Source organism: Ictalurus furcatus, chromosome 3, assembly GCF_023375685.1.
Source record: "Ictalurus furcatus strain D&B chromosome 3, Billie_1.0, whole genome shotgun sequence".
NCBI lineage: Eukaryota > Metazoa > Chordata > Actinopteri > Siluriformes > Ictaluridae > Ictalurus > Ictalurus furcatus.
In genome coordinates this window covers 17,386,506-17,407,074 of record NC_071257.1, presented here as the reverse complement: position 1 = coordinate 17,407,074, position 20,569 = coordinate 17,386,506, and the positions used below count along the sequence as shown (strand labels likewise).

Here is a 20,569-nt window from a genome sequence, read left to right as displayed (position 1 = left end):
GCTTTTAGAATATTCCTTTCATGTTTCTGTTTTACATGTTATAGAACATAGATCGATTAACGGCACACATCATTACGTCCCCACGCCACGCCGTCCAACGTTACCTCCAGTATCAACATACAGTTCGTCTTTGTTATGGTACCATATATAGTTTTGGGTGTTTTTATTTTTTATTTCAGAAAAGCTTCAAGTGCAGTTAATTATTTGTCATGCTATACGTGAAAATAGGCAACTGCTTGAAGCCGTGGGCTGCGTCCGAAACCACATACTTAACTACTTTATATATTGTTTATAAAGACATGTATTTAACCTAATTATATAGTAGGTAAGTACATGGTTTCGGACGCAGCCATGTTCTCTTGTTTGCCGTCAAACGGTTGAACACTGCCGTGTGTGTATGTGTCCAGTCGCAAAATGCAGTGAAAAATCCCGCAAGGCATTAATAGTGTGATTGTTAGATTTCCAAGTATCTCAGGAATCTCATATTATGTCTTCAGATCTCCGTCAGCCCTTTCAGACTGTGTTACAATTACTTCTATTAACTTTCAGTTCTGTGCTTAGAAAGTGTGGTTTTCCTCAGAGCATTTCAGATCGATCTGGGGAGTCTAAGATGAACACACTGACATGCTCACAGAGACATCCCAGTTTATTCATGCAAAACAGAAGTATTTATACACATTGATAACAACAGTGCGTGGACGGTTTCTACTGGTGCAGGTGCCAGACAGATAGACAAAACACACAGCACACAGCACACAGGGTCATACTACAAAATAAGTCTACTACAATAAAGATGGCAGGTGATCAGCTTATTCAAAGAGGTAATTAAATGTATGCATTCATCATAGGTATTTGATAGCACAGAGACACACAAACAGAAACTATAACCCAGTATTCCCTGTATCCAAGGTGTCTTAATTGCAGTTCATAATATAAGAGTACATAATATAAGAGAATTTCTTTTCAGTGATTAAGGTGTGTACATGTCTGTAATGCACGATGATAACGCGACTAAAACAGAAATACTCCACATGTCTTAATTCGATTTGGGTTTACTTCAAGTATGACTTTAGTCAAATTAAGGTCATCAAAATTGCTGTTTACATGCTAGTTTCTTAATCAGAGTATTGTCTTAAGCGGGTTAATATTGGATTATTGTTGTCCATGTAAACGCACTGAGTGATTGGACGTTGGGAACAATGGTTCTTGCAAGTGCAACTCATTCAGTTGAGGAAGCCTGCTCTCTTAACTCATGTAACCAGCTCTGATGTGCAGCTGTACTGTGAGCTAGAGAGCTCTATCCAGTACCAGGACAGTGACGAATTCACAAAGTTAAAGTGGTTACACTGAATGTGATTAAGTCTTTAGGGCTGACCCAAATTAGCGCACCTTGTGGAATAAATTGTGGATTAAGCTTGTCTCAATGCACACTTAATCAACTCAAGAGTCGTGTCTCAACAGGAGGATGGCATTTGAGTGCTTGAAGAAATGCAAGTGCTTGAAGAAATGAAAGCTTCATACGAGCAAAACCAAAGTGATGTGTAAGAATTTAACCATATTTTCATATTATAGCAACTACCTGTAAGTCATTTACCTTAACATCCTGTATATCCAAACTCATGATTTCCTCTTACCCACCTCTCCTGTTTCCGCAGTTATGACCGGCTCCTGCGAATCCGTGCTCTCAGATCGGAGTATGGAAGTGTGTTGCCCACACCAATTTGGTTCCACATGTGTGCAGAGGAGGTGTGATTCATTTTTAATGCTAGTAGTGTCAGGGTTGTATCCCACTACTTTAATCAATGCCTCCTACATCTGTTAACTCATGTTCCCAACCCTGGTCCTGGTGTACCCCCTGCCCTACTCATATTAGTGTTTTCTCTGCTCCCAACACACCTGATCCAATTAATCAGGTGATGACCTTGATGAGTTAGTATGGATGACTTGGAGCAAGGAAAACATAAACATGCTGGACAGGGAATAGTCCAGGACCAGGATTGGGAACCTGTGCATTAATTCATTAGCTGAAAATTGGTCTAAGGATGTATCAATTCTTCAAATGTGATCAGAGGAATAAAAATAAAGGTAGGCTTGTGGGTGGGGGGTTTAGAGTACTGTACTGGGGGGTGGGGAAGTATTGTATTGGAAAAAAAAGAATACTAAGTGTATAATATGAAATTAAAAAACAAGGGCTATAAATGAAAACTCTTGGCTCTCAGATGTGCTTGTATATTAATAAAATATGCTCAGGTGTGTAGAGTGGTGTAAATGCTAGAACATCAACTTAAACATTGATTTAGTCATAGGATGTACAAGTACAATAATGTTCTGATTGAAGTTAATTTAAACACCCTGGGTTTGTTCCTGATTTTCCTGTTTTGAACTTTGGATAATTGCTTTTTTCAATCACCTGCTAGTTGGAGTGGTTTAATCAGTACAAGAAGTCACTGGCCACATATATGAGGTCACTTGGAGGAGAGGAGGGTTTGGACATAACACCAGACATGAAACCCCCTAAGAGCCTGTATATTGAGGTGAGTTATGTAAGGGATCATCCACAGCTAAAAGTGTACATTACACGATGCTGGAGGCAAAGAACCACCTGATGCGGAGCGTTAAAATAGTGTAACGCCCACCTAGCCTTGGATGATCCCACTTATACCAGTTAAATCTGTCATTGATGTTCACAGTGCAAAATTTGACTGATATGATAAAATTATTAGTTACTTTATATATGGGTCATTAGATCTAGAATTCTGCCTACTGTAAATCATACACAGAGATAAAGTAGTATGATAAGATTAGATTTATTTGAATGAATTATAATAAATAGTTATTAGAGAGAGAGAGCGATTGTGTGTGTGTGAATTGACCCGTGTTTGTACCGTATCTCTAGTAATGAAGCGCTGTGAGTTGAATTACTGTATGAAACTGTAACTGCATGTTACTATGGTTACAATTGTTTATAGGCAGCGCATTAACTTAGAACGGTGATTAAACTGACTGGAACTACCTGTGCATTCAGTGGTTTTAACACACACCTTCCAGCCAATCAGGGTCAAGTATTTAGATAGAACATGGTAGAAGAATCAAATAAATGAGAGTCATGGCTGTAATAAACATGTTTCAGATCATGCCTTAATAATTACTACACACTGCTGGTGTCGATCCACCTTTCTCCTCTTCCCTGTCTCTTTTCAGGTGCACTGCTTGAAAGATCACAGGGAGTTTGAAATCAATGATGGAACAGTTATTCTCTTAAAGAAGAATAGCCAGGTATTAAGACTGATCTTACATTTGTTCATTCATATATCTTTTAAAAAAGTCAGATTACGTGTTGCCTGTTGCATTTACACGCCACTCTTTTGTCTTCACAGCATTTTCTGCCCCGATGGAAGTGTGAGCAGCTGATTCGGCAGGGAGTACTGGAGCACGTCATTTCTTAACATGACCATTTTCGCTGGTTTTGATAGTTAATAACTATAAATTAACATTTGTGTCTGTCAATTACATGAATTTCACTAATTCAAAGAATTTATCAAAGCAGTGTCCAGGTGTTTTGCTGCATGAAATTTTACTGTCAAACTGTACAGTGATTTCATGTGTACATCATCTATATCACACTGCTGCTATGGCTTAAGCAGGCCCATTTTTCTTTTTTGAATAAATGCTGTGAAGGTGATGATATAGTTGAGAATAATCAATAAAATTACAGCTTTTGCAAGACTGTCAACACAATTTATGAACATCACAGTGGATTGAACAGTAGTGCAGCATGATTGTGCAAATTTAAGGACAGCCTGTTTATCAAAAAATGTACATGTGAAGAATACTGTGCTTTGAGTTGAAACTTCTAAATAGTCAACGTTTTTTTCTATTTAGAATGCATATTTACCATATACAGACCATAATGTTTAAATTACTAATGAATAAGCCAACTAAAAGGAATCCCATTTGCACGATGCCATTCTATTTGGCCTTTTACATTTCAAACTTCCCCTTAATATTTTACTCAGACACGATTGTCTCAGAAGAGACATAATAAAATTTCTATGGCCTTTTACAAAACTGTCACATTTACGTAGTCATACAAACTTGTATATCACAATTAATAGCAAAATACCCCGTCAGTATTATGCCTGTGCTGTTAGTTTTAAATCTAGGCTTGAATCACCAATGATTGTTCTTTAAAGTGTCACACCAGGAGTTTTCACTCTCTTACTGTGAACCTGGTCCCTTTTATAGATCATACATTACATCTGTAACGAAAAACTTAAGTAGATCACATTTCATTACTGTTAAAGGACATTTGTGGCTAACGCGTTCTAAGCAGAAAGAGAGGCAGGAACAATTTTATGCAGGAGTTTGTTGAGAGCGGTCACCTTCTCCTCCAAGAGAAATGACTTCTTCTCTGCACTTTTCTGACGCTGCTCAGTTATCTGTAGAGCCTTCATGAGCTCCGCATTCTCTATGTAGAGGTCCTTTAGCAGCAGATCTGACTTAACATTCTTAGACAGTTAATAAGTAGAAACATTGAACAGAGCGTCAGACAATTTCACCCCCACAGCCAAGTAGTAAGAATCTCACATAGTATACAGTACTTGGTGTTAACATTATGGACCCACCTGCTCCTTCAGCTGGTTAACCTTCTCCTGCAGCATCAGACGTACCGCCTTTAGCTTCACTTCCACGTCGTCCATCCGCTCCTGCATGTTCTCCATCACTTTCTCATACTGCTCCTCTTATATAATATATGTATTAAAAAAGTGAAGTGATAATCGCTAATGATTATCATGTCTCACAGCTCAAGAATCATCTTTTCTAGGCAGAACCTATTTGAACAGGTTACCAATCATTTACTTGGCAAACGAATAGTACATTTACAACAGTATGACTAAACATATGCAGATTCATTTTTATTCTATACTGTATTCATGTTACTTCAGTGTACCCTTTTAGTTTAACTACTGTCGTACATACACACAGTATTCTACGGAGTTACACCAGCATAATCATCCCAAACGTCTGAATTTTAATAGCCAGTTTTAAAAGCAATAATACGGAAAATGACACATTTTGTAATTCCATAATAGCAATATAACATGATCTGATTTAGATGGGTGCCGTCGTCATAACCAGTAATACAAGTTACAATATTTATCCACAGTAAATAAACCTAATTTTGCTTTAATAGGCTGTTTAGTAAGCAAATGTACAGCCAATTTGTACAGCCATTCAAAAGTGCTGGTACTGCAGCTGTATACTTAAGGAGTTAAGATTACAAATGCAAAGTAAAGAAGCTAGTTTTCAACGTCTGGTTATATATGAGCACTTCATCTAAAAGAAAAAATGTTCACCCACAGCAAATACATGTGACTGCAAAAAGGGACTTCAATGCCTGAAGACATTTGAAGAAACACGTCCACCACAAAGGTTCTGGTGTACGTGTGTACACGTGTGTGTGAGAAATGTACCTGTTGAAGATTCAGGTGAATCCTGGCCTGTTGGGCCTGAGAGTGGAGCTGCACCTCCAGCTGCTGTGTTTTACTCTGCTGCTCAGCCAGTTGCATGTGTACATTAGAAAGATGCTCCTGGGTATTCACACCAATCTGTTCCTATAACTCCTGCACCTCACGAACATGCTGTGCCTTGCTCTTACTAAATACTAAGAAACTCTGAAATTCATGTAAATATTTCAAAGATTCTACTTTTCACTTGTTGTTGTCAATAATATAATTTGTAATGAAAATTGTTGTATTCAATACGAAAAGAATGCAAAAAAGAAGCATTTTCGCTAGTACTCTCAGACTATTGGACCCCACTTCATACAGTGTTTTAGATTTCTAATTTGGTGTACAGATAAAACAAGACAATATACTGAGACTGTTGTACAAAACTACAGAGAGTAACCACAAACTTACCTTGTGCCTCAAAATGAAGTGAGTGTTGAATGGCATTTTGTTGTTCCCTGCTTGTTTCCTTGTTGCTCCCTGTGTCTTCATCAGACTTCAAACTCTAAAAATATGGATGTAACAGTTCAGCAAAAATCCTTTCATACTAAAGCTTATCAAAATTGTCACTGCTGTATTAAACCTTTGTTTTTGATGCCACTGCATCTATATGTGGCTCTTCTGAGTATACAGAGTTAAGATGTGTTTCTATGATATAAAAATGGGAAAGATAGCAGTAGCGTTGAGTAATCCAGTAATGGCAGAGTGAAATATGGCCTTGAGGAATTCCAAACTGCCAACACAATGAGCAGGAATAAGTCTGAGACAGCAGACTAGAGAGGAGTCTCTTGTCTTTATCATGCGGTCCCCGCAGCCTAATTTATAGTTTCGTTCCTGACTGTGGATTCAGTGGAATTGGTGAATTCAGGTGCAAATAATGTAGGCCTTTCTATTAACATGTAGAACATTTCAAAAAGGGAGATTAGGACGGATGCAAGTGCAGTTAACAGTTTTATTAAAGGAGACAAAAGCAGATAAATCCAAATCGTAATCCAAAACGTAGTCAAGACAGGCAAAGGGTCAGGCGATCGGCAAACAGGGATAAATGGGGCAAAGCAAGAATCAAGGTCACGGTCACAGAAAACAGGGTCGAGGCACAAAACAAGAAACATGAACTATGACAGTGAACTGGGAGCGGAAAAACCAGTGTGGACTAAATGCACTAATCTGAAACTAACTATATAACTATATCTAACAAGGACCATGACCTGAACAATGACTAATTCTATCTAATACTCAGCTCTGTGTACTGGGAGGCGAGCAGTATATAAGCAAACGTAATCAATATTAATTGCTGATGGCTGACACCAATCTAGTCACCTGCTCGAACGACAGCCAATGACAGAACAGAAACATAACAAATGCACGTGTCCATGGTAAACAATGTCACGGTTGTCAACATTCGGAGAGCGGGTGCTCACGCACCTTGCTCTCGCACCTTGCTCGCGCACCTTGCTCGCGCACCTTGCTCGTGCACGCGTGCGCCCTCATGCTCTCCAGCGCACTGCCTAAAGGGGAAACCGTGACACTTTGCTGCTCTTTTGGGAAGGCTTTCCACTAGATTTTGGAGTGTGGCTGTGGGGACATCACTTATATTACCAACAAAAATATTACAGTCACAAACAAGGCAAACTAATATATATTACACAGGGAAAATGTACAGTGCTTTTCAAAAGTATTTGCAGTGGTTTTCGTCTCGCCACTATTCCATGGACGCCATTTTGCCCCATGTCTTTCTGATCGTGGAGTCATGAACAGTGACCTTTATTGATGCAAGAGAGGCTTGTAGGTCCTTTGATGTTGTCCTTGGCTCTTTTGTGATTTGCTGGATGAGTAGTTTGCTGTGCTCTTAGAGGAATTTTGGAAGGTCAGCTACTTCTGGGAAGGTTCACTACTGTGCCGAGTTTTTCCATTTGGAGATAATGGCTCTCACTGTGGTCCTTTGGAGTCCCAGAGCCTTTGAAATAGCTTTGTAACCCTTCCCAGACTTATGTATTTCAATCACCTTCTTCCTCATCATTTCTGGAGTTTCTTTCATTTTTGGCATAGTGTGTTACTGGGTAAGACCTTTTAACCAACTTCATGCTGTTGAAAAAGTTCTATTTAAGTGTTGATCTGATTGAACAGGGTTTGCAGTAATCAGGCCTGGTTGTGTCTAGTCCAGCTGAACCCCATTATGAATGCTGTTTCATAGATTTGGGGAATTAGTAACTATGGGAGCAAATACATTTTCACACAGGCCCAGCTGGTACTGGATAACTTTTTTCTTCAATCAATAAAATTATCATTTAAAAACTGTATTTTGTGTTTACTCAGGTTGCCTTTGTTTTATCTTAGATTTAGTTTTAATCTCTGAAACAATTTAGTATGAGATATACACAAAAACAGAAGAAATCACAACATTGTATCTATCAATCTATCTGTCTGTCTCTGTGTATCCAGATATGTGAGGAACTAAATTGTCTTTTGATCTTGGTGGTCCTATACACTGTACTCTGTTTAGGTACAAGCGCTTTGAATTAAACAAAAATTTGTTATTTTGCATGTTTGCATGTTCTCCCCGTGCTGCGGGGGTTTCCTCCGGGTACTCCGGTTTCCTCCCCCAGTCCAAAGACATGCATGGTAGGATGATTGGCATGTCTAAAGTGTCCGTAGTGTATGAATGGTGTGTGAGTATGTATGTGATTGTGCCCTGTGATGGACTGTAACCCTGTCCAGGGTGTACCCCGCCTTGTGCCCAATGCTCCCTGGGATAACCTGGGCTCCAGGTTCCCCGTGACCCTGAAAAGGCATAAGCGGTAGAAGATGGATGGATGGATGGATGCCGTTACTTTCCATACAATCCTCTCTGTTTTGTCCCACCGCATCACCACATGGATTAAAGAACTAAAGTGACAAACTCCCCATTTAATCCACAGGAAAACGGAGCAGGAGTGTGTTTGAGGTACCGGTACAGACACACACACACACACTGTACCGATGCACTCTCGCCGTTAGTTAGTTATTGCTCATTCACTGATGCTGTGCGTGTGTGCGTGTGTGTGTGTAAAGCGCACAGAAAACACACACGCCGCTCAGCAGCCCCTGCCGGCCAGGCGGATGATAACGTGGACTGCCTGTAATCACTGACTACATGGAGCAATGCTTATCTTTTCTTAACAGAGGCCAAAAAAGGCCTGTTTTCAGCATTGAATTTTTGTCACTCTCCATAGTAGTTAATGGCAAATGGCTCATATGACCCCTGCTGAAAAAACAAACAAACAAACAATAGAAACCCTCACAGAACTTGTAATGGTTTTAATGGTTATAATAGAAATTATTGGTTTTAATGGAAACTGTAAGTCTCTACTGGTAATTTGTTGCCTTCTATTGGTGGCATGTTATGTTTAGTGGATACAATTATGGACCAATAATGGTATTGGTAATGGTTTTAATGGTTAGCTGATGGTTTGTAATGGTATTTGTAGTGGAAACCATTTTTTTCCAGCTGGGAAAGTAGACACTCTTGGCTTTAAGAATTTGTAAGCATTTTTAAAATAGTTTTTTTACCTAGCCTATTAGCTTTAAATTGTATAATTTTTGTTGCAGTAGTTGTATACTATCTGTTTTACTATCAAAAAAGCTTTAGTTGCGCTGTCTGTTTTATCTCTGTACCACTGTTATTGTGGAAAGGTGTGAATTGTTTGCCCAGCAGAGGGCTCACACCCCTCCCCTTTGCCATGGCACTGCTCACCAGCAGCTAAACCCAGAGTCACAATACTCTACACACAGAAACCCAACAGTGTCCTGACTCATCTTATAACAGACTTGTGGTGATAAAATAATTAATTTGTTTATACTGATTGAAGATGTTCGATAAGTCGATTTCCAATCTGCTGGTGGAAAGGAAAGGCAGTGTACTGCTAGAAAGGTTTAAAAATGTATGAATGTGCAAGCAGTTTTATACACTAGGACTGATACTCTGGCACTCATGCATCAAAATAGATACAATTAAATATCATTCATATACTTTCATACATTTACAAGCATTATTGACTATGACATCATGTCAGGCTGCTAATATTGCTCTATATCACTTGCACTATATTACTCTGATATAACATATCTCATGAATCTTATTCGTCTATAAAACAAAACTGTCCACAGGTGGTGGGAATGATAAATTACACTCCATTTCACAGTTTATCATGTTATTTTAATGATGCTTTCTTATTGAAAACATGACATACAAGTTACATCAATTGAGCCTGAGCCAACAGTTTTATTAACTAGCTTAAATGTTTGGATCCCTTCTGACATGGTCTAGTTAATTTACCTGAATGACTTATTAAGGTGCCTAAAGATTAAAACAGTGAACACATACTATTTAAGGAATATAAGGCTATTTAAGAAATGTAAGGCTAGGTTTGCTGTGAGCAGTCAGAAAAAGAGTTAAGATTATTAATAACTGTGTCATGAATGGTGTTTCAACACTGCTGAATTCTCCAATCTGATTGATTAGAAGGTATAAAAACCATATAAAATTTGGTTTGGCTTAATTAATTTGGTGGATGGAAGGTTCATATTAGAAGATTTAATGGCTTCGGTAACTAAAAACGATAGCTTGTATGGGTTGTATTACTTATAAATCATAAGAAATCATTGTAATTTTTCACTAGAATAGTCCTTGGCTGCTAAACGTTAGAGAATCCTAACTTTTACATGTACTTTTTACATGTAACAATTGCATGTAAGCTTAACTTCCAGGGCAGGAAATATTTCACTGAGAGATAGACTGTCTCTCCTATCTGGTTCTCTGATTTTTATTGCTGTTGTTTTTTTTATGATGATGATGATGATGCTGATTGTTGTTGTTGTTGTTGTTGTTGTTGTTGTTGTTGTTGTTATTATCCCCCATTTTCCTTTCCTTATTACTTCTTATTTCTCACTTATCTTACTGTTGTAATGATTGGATAGAGAAGGTGGCAGGCAGGGGTATGTGCTCACGGACTCAGTAATGCCGCAATTTAACAGTCTATACTTACTTGCAATGTAAAATAAAATTATAAATAAGGTAGGTGTGATGACCCTGAAAGGGGGAGGCAACACTGAGGAAGACTGAGATCTCCGCAGACTGAGGAAGTTCAGATTGCCCTCTCGCTTCGTTAAGTTTTTCTACAGGAGAACCATTGAAAGCATCCTGACAAGCAATGTCAGTTTGGTCTGGACCACAAAGCCAAGAAAAGGTTGGTATGATCAGCCTAGCATACCACTGAGGAACATCTGCCAGACCTGCAGGACAACTGCATCTGGTGATACAGAGATAAGGTTAGGACAATCATTGACTACAGTCACCAAAATGCAGACAAATGCCACTGCAGCATGAGAACACAAAGCGTTTCAGGAGGAGCTACTTTCCACAAGTGCTTCGGGCTCTGCATGGGACCTCCAATCTGGCATAATTACCTTTATCTCCATTTCATTGACAGACAATCACACACCAAGCTGCACCTACAAAGACCAAGTGTGCAGTCTTATCTGCAACGGGCCGGTGTGGGTGCAGGTTTTCATTCCAATCAAGCAGGAGCCACACCTGATTCTTTAATCAGTTTAATCAGTTGATCTTGTCTTTCATTAGACTCGGATGTGGGTTCTGCTCGGTTGGAATGAAAACCTGAATCCACACCCGCCCTTTCAGATAAGATTGGACACCCCTGACATAGACTGTTCTAACATATCATTCAATCCAACAGCACATACATCACACACGTAATTGCATTGTGTGTCCTGCACTGTTGCACACTTTAGTATGTCTTATGTGTCATATGTGCCTTATGTGTCTTTGCCCTTTGTAATGTAATGTTTGCACAGTCTTGGAACTTGCAGTTAAGAAACTCACTACAAGAATAGTACACTGTAAAACTGTACATGACACATAAAGTACTTGAATTTCAAGTGAAGTTGTTCTGGGACGTAAAAAACAAACAGACTGGGGGGCAAAATGACACTCCTGGACTTCCACAATGTGATGTTGTGTTTGTGTCATTCAAAACAAACTTTTAACTGTTGTTGAAGAGCCAGTTAGAGCACATTGTAGGGAAACCCGTAAATCCCACCATCCGGGGAGACGTGACACACGGCGCACTCTCTCGCAGAGAAATGCGGAAGACCTCAGCTGATTTTGATCCCCAACCCGCATACCTCCCCCAGCGCCTTTCAACGGCGCTGCCTTGCGCGATCCGCAACACACATGCGCAATGCTATCATCGCATTTCGAAATAAACACAATTTTAAAGCTTTTCAAATTAATGTAACTGCCACATCATCATCATCATCACCATCATCTCTGTCTCTCTCTCTCTCTCTCTGTAAGCTGAAGGTGTCTGTGTTTAGGAAAGAAGTGGTGTTTTTATCCCTTTTTTTAAACCAGTGTTTGCAGCAAAAGCTAAGGATACGCATGTAAACTAGTTTCTTATCAGATATTTATATAGTAGAACACATTGTAAGAAGCCACCTTCAATGAGACAATGAATATATATTAATATACTAGTCTTCATTTATTTCTAGTAGGCTACAGGGTTTGGATGAGAAAGAGAAACAAATTCGCCAAACCACTATTTTTTATGGATGTGCAACAGCTAGGCGATGAATTGTGACTTTCAATATATTATGACACGAACAGCATCAGTAACCCTTTAAATAGAGCCCTTTAAATGTATTATGACAGGAACAGCATCAGTAACCCCAGCAAATCATATTTTAATAACAGGAGTATTTATTTGTTTAACAATTCAAATGAAAACAAAGCATTTTTCATGGAAATTGGATAGCTTAATTAGGAATTTTATTTAATAGGTGATTATATAACAAAAAGATAGGCGACGTAACGTGACGTTATTGCGCATGCGCGGAGCATTGACTTGCGCGTAAACCGTGACGCATGCGTGGTAAAGATCGGGCGAGCGACGTGGGGACTGATTGAACGATTTTAAAAACACGATTCTAGTCGAAAAAAATCGACATGGTATTGTTGGCTCAAATTTAGCCTATTACCCAAAAACACTTAAAATTCAACATAGAAGCCAATACTCACATCTACCTCTGAGCCCAGTTGGAGATAGAAAAAAATACACCAGCCGTGAGTGAGAAGAAGCAAGGGTCCAGCTTTATTGTTCCATTCCACCACACGAGATCCACACCGATGAGAATTCTCAGAAGTGATCCCCATACCCTGAGCTTAAGCTCCAGTATTTATACTGTACTTACACAGTAAATAACCCATATGTTTCAAGAAGACTATGATCTCACTACCAATAGGGTTAAAAAAGAGCTCATCTACCTTACTCTTATGTTCCAGAAAAGGGCTATTCCACTTACACATAGAATCAAAACCAGGGGTTTCAATTTACACATAAAATCAGAACCCAGGGATTTAATAACCCAGAAAGTCAAAACCAGAGAGTTTCAGTTACCCAGAGAACAAAAACCAGAGATTTTCAGTTACCCAGAGAATCAAAACCAGAGAATTTCAGTTACCCAGAGAATCGAAACCAGTGAATCTGAATTACCCGTAAAATAGAAAGTGGACAAGACTAAACAATCTAGAGTGACCTTGGTCTTATTGTTATCTCGCGGGGGGGGGGGGGGGGGGGGGCAGCTTGACTCAGCCACCCTTATAAATGGCTCCTCATGGTTCTTTCTTAAAATTAAGGCCTTCCTTGCGAGACAAGAACCTTCACCATTTGAGTCATGAGTAAGTTTACATTTTCCTGTATTTCTAGTTTATAATTTATTTTCATATTTGCTCTATATTTCTTATTTTATATATATTTATACTACTTGAAAAGCGGTTTACTGTACTTCCAACTTCTTAATATCGTTACAGTTCTACTGTCCTGCATATCCTACTATTCTGTTTTTTTATAGAGAGTTTCTCTATTACTATAAGATATTATTAAAGTTATTCATGTGTGTGTATGAGAAAGAGAGAGTGTGTGTGTATGTTGTGTCTACTTGCCCGCCCTTGACTGTACGAGCGTGTGTGTGTGTGTGTGTGTGTGTATTAGCACTCCTCAGCTCAGCTCGTATACCTCTTTTTGACTTTTTTGACTACTACTGCTCTTAAAGATCTTTAAAGTGTAATTCCAATTTGTCAATGTCCGCCTAATCCCGCTTCTATGTGTCTAGGTGCCCGTCGTCAGTCCTTCCTCTCCCCTTTGCTGGATGCTAGGTCTCCCTTATGTTTATTTTATGACATTTTTTATCCACAACAGTATAATCTACAGGGCTTTAGCTATAATGACAATGGCCGAGGAAAAGCAGTTGTGTTTATTACTGGCATAAAGTTGCCTTGACATTGGACGTTCGATATTCACAGATCTGCACAAATTAAGGGACCGTTTCTAAAGTTACATACGACATTGGTATACACATTTCTAACTTCAATAGCAGTTGAATGTATAGATCATATGAACTGTCTTCAATCTAACTTTAAAATTTTAGGTTTTTGGCCCAAAAAGGTTTTGGGCCACTGAAACATTAGTGTGTGAATGTAAATTGCTATACATCTGTCAAGTGAATGTCACTGTAAACCTAGAATTAGGCTTCCATTAAAGCAAATTACCTTTCAATACGAATCACTACCTTTCAATATGAATGTCTCAGTAAAAGATCAAATGTTGTATTTTATTTGGGGCATTAATTGATGTTCATGCATTTGTTCAGTTGTCCTTTGAGGAGAAGGTCCATGTGGTGATTGTTGGTGGTGGGTTTGGTGGTATTGCAGCTGCCCAGCATCTCAAAAGTCTCCGGGTACCCTTTATGCTGATTAACACATTAGACTCCTTTCAGCACAATGTTGCATCACTGCATGCTTTAGTTCAAAGTGGTATGTTAAACAGCATAACAACTAAATGTAATATATTGTATTCTTACTAAAATTATTGAAAGATATGTACCATTTTTATGGTAGATATATTTACATTATTTTAATGTCTAACCATCAATTGTTTATGTTAAAACCTTTATTCCATACAAAACAACATTTGGACTCAATTTCCTTCAGGGGCGTGTGATACGAATAGACACTACAGAAAAATTTGTTGTGCTTGACAATGGAAAGGTGTTAATATTTTTTTTTCTTTTTTAAAAAAAAAAAAAGGTGTTATCTTGCAACGATGGTATTGGAAACTTAACGGTATTTAACTTTTTACAGGAAGTAAGTTATTCACGCCTCATCCTCTGCACTGGGTCAGATGGACCTTTTCCTGGGAAATGCAACATTATGGATTCCTACCAGAAAGCATATTGTGAAGTATGAAGAGTGAAGTGAAGAGTGAAGTGTTAAAGAGTTAGACCTTTCAACTGTCATACTAATTTTGTCGTTGTTCAGAAGTTTACTGTAACTCTGTTACAAATATATCTTATGATGTTATCTACTAAACAGGATTTGTCTAAACAGGAAGACAATTCAGTATAATCTCCTTTCTCAGGTCCAGGCAGCTGACTCGGTGCTTATGATTGGTGGGGGAGCCACTGGTGTGGAAATGGCTGCTGAAATCAGGACAGAATATCCAAACAAGAAGGTAATTATCCTTGTTCCAGAAAGACCTTAATCAAACGACTATATAAAGCATTTAATAATAATTTATGTAGACAATATATAAAATGACATTCTTGTGTTAATGCCCCTTTTCTGTTTCAATTCTCTGCAAAACGTGAAGAAATGTTGTGTGTATGGTTAATGCAAGTGGGGGGAAAACATCATTATTACTGACTAAAATCTATCAACATCAAGCTATGGTAAATAATAAAACTATAAACACAAATTAAGGAATTTTCCAAACACAGGTAATTCTTATTCTCTCACGTGATGCCCTAGCTGATTCACAGCTGCTCCCCAGCGTAAGAGAAGAGGCCAGACAGGTACTGCTGGAGAAGGGAGTGGAATTATTTCTAGGTAAATCTTTATGATAGCTCTGATTTAGCATACAGGCGAAGTACATGATGAGGGATATTCAGATCTTATATATATATATATATATATATATATATATGTGTGTGTGTGTGTGTGTGTGTATGTGTGTGTGTGTGTGTATATATATATATATATATATATATATATATATATATATATATATATATGTAACATTCAGTTCGTGGATTTTATTTTAAATGTTTTTTTAAATGGTACTGAAAGTTTGACCCATAAATATATATGTGTGTATATATATATATATATATATATATATATATATATATATATATGTGTGTGTGTGTGTGTATGTGTGTGTATGTGTATGTGTGTGTTTTTTTCATAATCAATTAGTTGGCTGATTTAATTATTCCATTAATCAGACGTGGGGGCAAAGTTTCAGTACCATCTTTTTGGTTATTTAAAATAAAATCCACAAACTGAGTGTTACAAATATAAACTTCAGACTAAAACTTTACACAACTGTTTGTTCAATTATATAAGACTGAAAAGAACCCAATACACTCAGACACACACCAGAATATATATTATTAATTTAGGATTGTAGTTTAATTCATTGCTTAATAGTATTCATGCATTATTTTTATGGATGCACAAAAAGCACTGAATTAAACTACAGTCCTAAATTAATAATAAAAACTCACTTTCATGGCACCTTGTGGTTTCTGCTACTCACTGCCTTTAGTTATATTGTTTTACTTGTGTTTAATTTTGATCATATTGTTTTAATTAGATATTACAGATCTTATTTGTGCTACACTGTGTATTACCGTGTCTACACTGCGAGTGAGGAGCAACGGGGCCTCATGACTAATAGATCATTTCTGTTATAATAAACGACAGAAGTTACACCGCAAACGCGCAAATGCAACATGTAATGACAATAAACTGGAATTAAACTAAACTTTTTAAGCAACTTGCACTAGTTTCCCCAAGCCCTTGCACACAGTGGAGCATTTTGGACATAAACATGTTTGTGCTCGTGCATCACTGTCGTGCTTCCGTGCTACACAAACTCCGCTTTGAAAAGTTTACATGTTACAGTTTTCTTCACAGTATTAATTATAAAATGCTTCCCTGCCTTAGAGGACTGGGGTCGCACACTTTCTTCCTGACTGAGCTCATGTTGGGAATAAATGGTAATGCTGACATAAACAGTAAACTGAAGAAAATCACTGTCGGTGACTCGGGTGTCTGCTAAAGCTAGCGGAGTCACATTACATGGGTATGACATCGTGTGCCACTGACTGGGAAATGTCTTATACTTCCGGTTAGTAAAAAAAAACCTGCTAGTGTTCCATTTGAGACGATATTACCTTTCTAAAAATCATACTCTAGACGGTAGAGTACACAGTACATAGTGTAAGTGTATAGTGCGTCATTTGGGACACAACTTTAGTATTTAGTCTCCAATGCGTGTTTTCAGAAGAGAAGTAACTCTCTCTCTCTCTCTCTCTCTCTCTCTCTCTCTCTCTCTATATATATATATATATATATATATATATATATATATATAAGTACACCCTATGGAAATTGTTTTTTGCTGTTGACATATTTGGACAAGCAAACATTTGATCCTCTTTGAAACAGTGTCTATTAATAAAGTTGATAAAGTATCAAATGACACATAAAACTGATGTTTTGTAGTAATTTTCACAATTTAAATGAACAAAAAACAGATCAGTCACATGGAAAAAGTAAGTACAGCCCTACCTTTTTCACAAACTATACCCCTCTCATCACTAGTGTCTGGTGTTCCTTTTGTTATTGAGGTGTTTGGTGTCCTCATGCCAAGATCTAAAGACTTCAGAAAAAGGTTTTGGTTGCCTACGAGTCTGGCAAGGGATTTAAAAAGATCTCCAAATTACTTGAAATGCATCATTCCACTGTAAGGAAACTCATCTACAAGTAGCGCGGCTTTCAAAAGAATGCCAGTTAGCCCAGGATTGGCCGTCCCAGCAAATTCAGCCCAAGAGCAGACTGTCTGATGAAGAAAAAGAAGTCTCTAAAAACCCCAAAATTTCATCACTGCTAGTAAATCTTGCAACTGTTTGTGTTTAAGTGCATGCTTCTACAATCAGAAAGAGATTGCATAAATTTGAGCTGTGTGGGAGGTGTGCCAGGAAAAGGCTTTCCTGTCTAATAAGAACATTAGAGTAAGACTACAATTTGCCAATGAGCATATAGGCAAAGACCAGCCTTTTGGAATAATGTGCTCTGGACAGATGAATCAAAGATAGAGTTGTTTGGCCACAGTAACAGCAGACATGTTTGGTGGTGACCAAAGGCAGTTATTCAGGAAAAGCACCTCATACCAACTGTGAAGCACGGTGGTGGTAATGTTATGGTTTGGGGTTGCTTTGCTGCCTCAGGGACTGGGCAACTTGCCATTGATTCAACTATGAATTCTGCATCATATCAAAGAATGCTTGAAGATAATGTGAGGCCATCTGTCCAAACGTTGAAGTTGATTCGAAAGTGGACATTTCAACCGGATAATGATCCTAAGCACACTAGCAAATCCACCAAGTAACGGCTCAAAACATCTTAAACATCTTGCAACTGAAAGAATATTGCATAGTAGAGTGGTCAAAAATCCCAGCAAGCCTGTTGGACAATTATGCAAAACGCCTACAAGAAGTTATTTCTGCTAAAGGGGGCAATACTAGCTTCTGAGGCCAAGGTTGTACTTACTTTTTCCACAGAAGAATATCTATTGATATTTCTGTTGAATAAATGATTGAAAAAGCTATTGTTCCTTGTGGTTTTGTTCAAGTATATCAACTTTATTAACAGGCACTGTTTCAAAGAGGATCAAATGTTTGCTTGTCCAAATATGTAAAAAAAAAAAAAAAAAAAAAAAAAAGCCAACAATTTCCATTTGGGTGTATTTTTTCTTTTTTTGTTTATAGCATATTTGATTAGTCCAAAATTAATTTTCCAATTCTTTTAAACTTTTTTTCTCCTTCCAAATATAAGACAGAAAGTTTTAAACCTGAATCATGCTGCCATTCAGCTGAAACTGAATGGCAGCATGATCAAGACAGATAAGAATGAGCAGTTCACCGTTGACCTTGTTATTTGCTGTACAGGGATCAAGATCAATTCAGATGCATACAGGTCCAGTTTAGGTCAGCTGATTTTTCTATGTGAATATGTGAATGAATGAGATTGAATTTTGTATAAACGTGGCATTTATATTAATTAGAATACTTAAATGTTAGATTGTGCGGAGTACAAGTACAGAGCCAATGAAATGCAGTTAGCATGTAACCAAAAATGCAAATAGCACTAATATATATATATATATATATATATATATATATATATATATATATATATATATATATATATATACATATATATACAGTATCTCACAAAAGTGAGTACACCCCTCACATTTTCGTAAATATTTCATTATATCTTTTAATGTGACAACACTGAAGAAATGACACTTTGCTACAATGTAAAGTACTGAGTGTACAGCTTGTGTAACAGTGTAAATTTGCTGTCCCCTCAAAATAACTCAACACACAGCTATTAAACAAAAAGTGAGTACATCCCTAAGTGAAAATGTCCAAATTGGGCCTAATTAGCAATTTACCCTCCCCGGTGTCATGTGACTTGTTAGTGTTACAAGGTCTCAGGTGTGAATGGGGAGCAGGTGTGTTAAATTTGGCGTCATCGCTCTCACACTCCATCATACTGGTCACTGGAAGTTCAACATGGCACCTTTAAAGGTGTACCTAGGTACAAGTTTAATATTTAATTACAAACTTACAGTAGTGTGCATGTGCCTCATTCTAAATGAAAGCACTCTCCACGTGTTTCCATAGATTTAAATCTGTACAGGCATTTCCACATTCATGCTATTTTCAACCAGGATTAGCCTGAACTTTAAATGTCCCCACTGACCGGGCTCAGCCTTCCATGGCAGCGTATGTAAAATGCAACTAAATAGGAGTTTATTTGTATTTATTTCAATGTTTTAATCATATTAATGATTAACTCAATGTTATGAGAGACAGCCTCATAAGAAATGGCTACCCGGCTCAAAGCGCCCGTGTGCACTGATCTAAAACTCTTTGCTGCCATCTTCTAGAGATAAAGTGTACTGCGGTTAAAACAAGGTAGAGGTGTTGGTCCTTTCCTGCAAGTCTGTCTGTCTGTCTATCTATCTAGCTAGATATCTAACAGACTTGCAGGAACCACACAAAATTGGATAGCTAGCTATCCAATTTTGTGTGGTGAGAATATGATCACCTGCAGTTTCACAGCACAGACATATGACATACCTTGTTATTGTCGATATGTTAAGGAATAGCCTACTGTTGTTACGAAACGGGACTGGAGGCGGATGCAGGTACAGGTCACAGTCTTTATTAGACACAAAACTCAGGATTAAAGTAAACGCGGTCTTCACTGGGAAACGAGAACATTCGAGGCATGGAAAACAAACACAACTACTGATCCAAACAATCCTAACAAGGATCAACCAAAGACACGGTATAATACTGAGCGAAGTGCTCAGTCACCCAGGCATTTAAATAAAGAACATCATTAACTCAAAGCATGGACACCTGGGGCAAATTAAAGTCACTTAACACAAAATGCTCAATCGGGAAGCGAGCGAACAAAAGCAATGTCACATGACTCGTCAGGAGCCGAGCCATTGCCCTCTGCTGGCCGTGGCGTAACAGAACCCCCCTCCAACGGGGGTCCCGGGCGCCTGTGCGAGCTGTCTTTCGCTGCCACGGAAAGCGAGGCAGCCTCCGTCGGGCAGCAGAGGAGGGGAGCAACACCCCCACCGGGGTTGAAAGTCGGAGCGCCGCCCCACTTCCGGCGCCGCCGGTGCGGCTCCTGAATGCTGGGCGCCGCCCCCCGGCGGCTCTGGAATGCTAGGCGCCGCCACCTGGCGGCTCTGGAACGCTAGGCGCCAGCTCTGGAATGCAGGGCGCTGCCCCCCGGTGACTCTGGAACGCAGGGCAGCGCCCCCCGGCGGGACTGGAGGGCTGGGCGGCGCCCCCCGGCAGGACTGGAGGGCTGGGCGGCATCCCCCGGCAGGACTGGAGGGCTGGGCGGCGTC

At 38.7% G+C, this 20,569-nt stretch overlaps 1 protein-coding gene across 1 annotated transcript; it reads left to right on the top strand.

Moving 5' to 3' along the window:
- The first annotated feature begins 11,490 nt into the window (after window positions 1-11,490).
- LOC128605061 (ferroptosis suppressor protein 1-like) lies at window positions 11,491-20,347 on the top strand. The gene is made up of 9 exons (XM_053620172.1): window positions 11,491-11,514; window positions 14,214-14,386; window positions 14,505-14,610; window positions 14,704-14,802; window positions 14,963-15,073; window positions 15,339-15,447; window positions 15,483-15,487; window positions 18,467-18,614; window positions 20,184-20,347. Exons 1-9 carry the CDS (start codon window positions 11,491-11,493, stop codon window positions 20,345-20,347), a joined length of 939 nt encoding a protein of 312 aa, XP_053476147.1.
- The last annotated feature ends 222 nt before the right edge of the window (window positions 20,348-20,569 follow it).